This window comes from Nanorana parkeri, unplaced genomic scaffold, assembly GCF_000935625.1.
Source record: "Nanorana parkeri isolate BGI_ZX_2015 unplaced genomic scaffold, ASM93562v1 scaffold247, whole genome shotgun sequence".
Classification (NCBI taxonomy): domain Eukaryota; kingdom Metazoa; phylum Chordata; class Amphibia; order Anura; family Dicroglossidae; genus Nanorana; species Nanorana parkeri.
In genome coordinates, this window is record NW_017306515.1 from 326,390 (window position 1) to 332,389 (window position 6,000).

Sequence of the window (6,000 nt, forward strand, 5' to 3'; positions counted from 1 at the left end):
CAGTCCTGTTGCTATGCAACGGTTGGATTAGGACCTACTACACAATACAGAATTAATTGCTTGATAGCAATATTCAGTGTAGATACCAATGTATTGCAAAGCATACAAAAGAGAACCCATATCTCAAAGACAGAGCACAAAATTGCTATCTTAGGCTATTGTACAATCTGGGTCCTAGTCACTGATTGACAATGTACAGTAGAGAGCCCATCTCATTTTTGCTTGCCAAGTAAGATTTATACATACAGAACCCATAGTTTTAAAGGTAACATTTTAAAATGGTACAGTGAGTTATACAGCTGAACAGGTTAAAGCTTAAATGATATTATGGCTATAGCTGTCCTAATAAAATTAATAAGCAGTGAGACATCTGCCCCCCCCCCCCATAGCACCACATGGAGGCACTATGAAGCTCTCTGCAGGAAAATTATGTTACCAGCCTATGCACAGTTAAAGTCTTTTTTGATTTATCTCAAAGAAAGGGGGTAATTGTTACCCCTTCATATAGAGAGTTGTCAGCAAGTTGGAATTGTCAGAGGTACTTGTCTGTCAAGGTTTTCACTCACCGCGGTCATATTATACCGAGTAGAAGTTAGTCACATTCAACCCAGCCTGTTCTGTAATGGGTTGAAAATGTTTGACCACTCATCCAAGTGGCTTCCTCAGTTTTAATGTGTGTTGGGAAGGTACCCCAGCATGTATAACCATTCACTATGGGCTCATATAATGTTTTAGGGCAGATGAATGTGACAAGAGATGTGGAAGTTTGTGAAACTAACAGTTTTCTTATTTACATATGGTGACATGGTCTGGAAAAGGGGGAACTTGTTTTGGTTACATGTCTGAATGTGTGAATTACTGTCAAATAACTGGAGTAAAAATGCTAAAATGGTATTAAATGTAGGTAACAAGTGGTGTTGAAGGCTTTCACCCCTGTTTAGGTGCAGGTCAGTCATGACAACTGGTTTACAGAAGGTGTGAAAGAGGTCATCTTGACACTTGACACTGAAACAGACCCAAATGCAGTGCATTGTGTTGTTCGGTGGTTCTACAGAGACCAGTACACTGTTGGCAAGTTTAGCTCCTAGGCTTAGAGCTGGATCATGGCTGTCAGTTACCTTACTATGTCTATACCCTGCCAGGACAGACCAGAGCTGATGAAGCCTAGCAACATTTTAAAACCAAAAGTGAGATCTGGAACACAACTGGCTGCATAAGGCTCATGTGCAGAACAATTTGGACCCTCTATTGCAGCCCATGGCATTTATTCCACATATGAGTGATTATCTGGCAAGTTACGATTTCTACCCTACACTTTCTCAAATCTTCCATTTTATCCTCAATGAAGCCTTTACCTTCCTACCAGCAGGCAGGGATGTATTCTCTCATGGCATACCTGCTGGTATGTCCTGTTACCTGGACTGAAATACCCAAAATTGTACTTGCTTAACAGTTAAACAACCATGTCCCTCATAAACCTTCTGCTGAGGGGATAGTTTGTATCCCTGCAGTTCTTCATCATTTTCATTTATCATTAGTTCACTCATTGGATAGGCTTCATACATCTGGTATGGACAAACATTAATATTCTCTTGAAATCTATTGATTAATTCTTACTTAAAACTTGTGTTTTTTTAAAATATTTTAATGCCACAGGCATTCTAAATTCTAGAGCCTTTATAGAAAGGACGTTCTCTTTTAACTTCTGCTTAAAGGGCACATCATGCAACAGACTGTATTTCTTTAGAAGTGAATCGTACAGGTTAAATTGAGTTTTGTGTAGATTGTGAATGCTGGGCTTTCATCTATATGTTTCATCACTGACCTTGGTGAATTTAGAGAAAAGCTGAATAATTGTCATGTACTTTTTCAGCTGCCTTTAAAATGTTTGCTTTTGTCATTGTAGTAACTTATTACATGTAAGCTACTTATGTGAATTAGGTTGATTTAGGCGTGATTTAGGTTGTGAGGCTGGAAGGATGGAGAAGTAGCAATGTTATATTGGTAGAATGTTATTTTTCTTTACCATCAATGGCTGCTACCTATGGATGCCTTTTATGGTATTGCTTGTATAGATATAAATAAGGGTTTTAAACCACATTTTAAACTGCCCCTCTCTAGTTTTGCATATATATATATATACAGTATATATATTATATACATATTCAGTAAGGCAGAGAGAAATGTGCAAAGTCAAGTAACTGAGAGCAGCCAATCAGAATAACTAACAAAAGTAATCTGAAATCTGATTGGTGGCTAGCCATTATTGCTACATTACCTTTACTTCTTATGCTCTGTGTTATTTGCTTTGCGTATCTTTTAAAAAACATTTCCTGAATTTTGTTTGCTAGTTCTTGATTTAAAATACAATTGTGTGTTTTTCAGCAGGTCAGCTTGTGTCCCCGCAGTCTGCTCCCTCTTGCATTGAACATAAGAATGATGTCAGTCGAGAAAACAGTACTCTTGATGTTACCAAGGTAAGCACTGCAAAATGAAAGAAACAACAGAGAATAAAAATTTGCGACATAAAATAAAGATTAAAGCATTTTTTTTCCAGTAAGCAGATGATGAGCGTGGTTCAAAGCAGAGCTTGTCAAGTGATTTATTTACTGGGTACACAGTGTACCATCCATCTTATCATTAATTGATTTTTCTTTCATAATTCTCTTTCTAAACATAGTGTTAAGCTGATTCAGGTTATGAATTATTAAGATGCCTTAGGAATATAAATAATCCCCAGGTAGAGTCAAAGCATGTGGCTGAGGTCCCAGGCTGTACTGAACTAAATTATGGGGGCCTAAAGAGTTGTTCGTTTTGGATGCATGATAGCAATCTGAACCCTCCACTGCAATTGTGGGGAACCCAGCAATGAGCTTTTGCTGCTGTAAGTCTTGGATGAACCCCCTACCTCTGCATTTGTGAAGTCAACCAAGGTCATATTTCTTTCTGGTGCTGAATTTTTAATAATGGAAAAAAAAGATTTTTCAGTAGTGAAAGTGAGAACCCATCTTAAACGTATTACAGGCAGCTGGAGCAGGGTGTTGATCTACTAAAGAAGAGTCTATAAGCTAAATTTATTAGGTGAATTTGTGTTCACTTCAACCATCCAATAAGGTTCTAGTATAATTTTCCTTGTACATGATTGGGTGCATAGCTTTGCCTTATTTACTAAACCAAGTGAACATTCACTTAACCCACTCTACTCCTTTATTAAATCAACACCATTTTAATTATGTCTGGTGTAATCCAGGGTCAATTCAATAATAAGAAAAATAAGAAAAGAAAAAAAAAAGAAAATAGAAAAAAAAGAAAATAACAGACTAGAAGAACTACTTACAGGGTTATTCACAAAAGTGTGAAGAGTTTGGAGAAGACAGGAGAAGTGAACAATCTAGGACAACATAGCTGAACTGGAAAGTGAGCTAAATTGGAGAATTTTTACAAATCAGCTATTTTGGCCTAGATTGTTCATGTCTCCTGCCTTCTCCAAGCCCTTCACCCTTTTGTGAATAACCCTGTTAATGTTTATCTGTTATCAACGTTCTATGATTCTGCTATCTGACATCTTTTATCTTATTCAGCCTCCCTTACTTCTTTGAATTGTGACTTTCCTTTGCCCATGCTGCTGGGAGCGAAGTGAAACACTCAGCACTTTCGGGTAGGGTGAGCATGTGACTCACTCCCCCTTTTCAATGAGACCACTGCAGGTGCTTCATGATTTGTTCAGAGGTGTCACATGGGTCCGGATAAGGATTCCATAACCCTGTGTGAGCTCTGACAAGTCAGTTTGGGGCTTACACAGGATTTTTCTCTAGGTCCAGTGACTGAAAGGTTTGGTGTAGGAGCGATAAAAGATCAGTATGTCCTGCTGGGTAGGGGGAGGGGAGTTAAGTGACCCGTTTACTTTATCCTGCATAAGCAAAGAAAAGGGCCACTTTAAAGTAAACTAATGGCCAGGATATAGACATTCAAGTATTTATACAGTCTTAACAAAATACATTTTAAAAAAATGCATTTTTAAATGAAGTCTCTACCGAAATCTGCAGTTGAAGACCTTTTGGAGCAGTTCATCCTCAAAGTTCAGAGAAGTGCTGAAGTCCTCTATGTCCTGTTTTCAGCAGTGCAGCTCAACCTGATGCCCACTCCCAGCAGTGACTCAACCGCCTCCCAGTCTTCTAATTTCTAATGTAAGCCCAGGGGTTCTGGGAGGGTTAACAGGGTCAGCTGAACTGCAAAGAGATTGATTGGGATGACTACAGTACTTCTGCTGTAAATTTTTAGGATCATTAACTCCACGGTGCCTGCAGCTAAGGAGGTCAGCAATTGCTTAATTTAAAGCTAATTTACTGGGTTTAAAAAAAAATATGATGGATATACATTCTTGAATGTCCATAGCCTCATCACAGGCTCACTTTGAAGGCTACCTCTAGTAAGAAAACACAAAGCCTTGTTCTGGATGTCATGCATGCTGCACTGGATGGATATCTTTTTTGGGGGTTAATGACTTATAAATTGTTCAAGTCAGGCAACTAGCATTTTAGGGGGGATCCAACAATGACTAATTAAATAAGTGGTATAAAAATATATAAATATCTCTAAGTGAACATCTTATTATGTGGAATAAAAATTGCTGAAAGCATTTTAGGAGGGTGCTCATCAAAGGCAGCACCCCGTATTTCTATCACTGTAGTTTTACTTTAAGGAATGATGTAACAGCAAGTTGTACAGAGGACTGCAGAATAACTAACCACTGACCAAATGATTTCTTATAAGATAAGTGGATGGTGACCTTGGCCATTATTTCTCAACAGTGGACAAATATTTCTTATCATGTTGTTGAAAAATTAGAAAGTTTTTTTTTTTAATGTTGATTATACTAAATGGAGTAATTTATTTTCTTAACTGTGCTTACACTATATTGTTTTATTTTATTTTTTGGCACAAGAAGAGTATAAATATTTGACAAAAACACAGAATTCTCTGGTGCTTTCTTCACAAATTTTGGGGAAATGCCAGGTAAATTTGCATGGATAATCTTGTAAACGTTGACAGGGAATGTGTGCTGGTGTCTACGGAAACAGATGGCTGATGCAGCTTTCTGTATTAAATGTCCATCTATACAGGATGCTGGAGAATTTGGTCATTGCTGCCTGGGTTTGGATGAATACATCCAAAGATACATTCATGACCTAATAAATTATTGGCATCTTAAATAAGAACTCTAGTCTAAACAACAACTTTTCTAATGGCAGAACTTTCTAGAAACATTAAAAAAATATTTTTAATTTATATTATTTTCTGAAGATGGGAGAGATTTTAAGGTGAATATATGCTGCTGAAAAGAAAGGGAGTTAGGTGACCTTTTTGCACAGAGAGTTTAGACATCCGGGGTCTATTTGTAAATGTTTTCACACAAGATTCACACAACTTTCATCCAGGATTCACACATTTACCCAAATCAATCCAATTACAAAGGCGTGTAAATCTAGGATGAAAACAGTTATAAATACACTCTTAGGTGTCTGTTTTGAAAATCAACTAAAATACACATTAGTAGCCCTCCCACCTTCAGAAACGGAGACAAAAAAATATTATATATAGGGGTCTAGACAGCTTTGCATGGGTAAAGGAAAGGCTCATTTTTTTGATCATTGAAAGCCATTGGGATTTAAAATGTGTCTGTGCCCACCCCACCATTGCATAATCAAGGCCAATACTGTAAGCACAGGGAAGAATTCTCCTAATTACGTGCCTATCTATGACAAGCTAAATAGGTGCATGGTAGCACAATGGCCCTACACTTTTAAATTCTTTCACACATGCACTGCTTTTGGAGCCATGGGAACCCCATAAATAATTAATTTTTTTGTACAAAGAAGGGCTTGTTATTTTTCTGAAATTGCAAAGTGATTTTGTTACATAGACTCCTACTTACCAACAGAGGCTATTATTGTACACAGGAATGTAGATAAAAAAAATGTCCTGGGGGGGGGGGGGTGT

At 37.5% G+C, this 6,000-nt stretch overlaps 1 protein-coding gene across 1 annotated transcript in view; it reads left to right on the forward strand.

The window, feature by feature from the left end:
- Positions 1-6,000, forward strand: part of SLC4A10 (solute carrier family 4 member 10) — a 120,217-nt gene that overhangs the window by 61,859 nt on the left and 52,358 nt on the right. Inside the window, exon 7 of the mRNA XM_018556695.1 lies at positions 2,386-2,477. Coding sequence (XP_018412197.1) covers positions 2,386-2,477 — 92 coding nt within the window. The remainder of the gene's footprint in view (positions 1-2,385; positions 2,478-6,000) is intronic.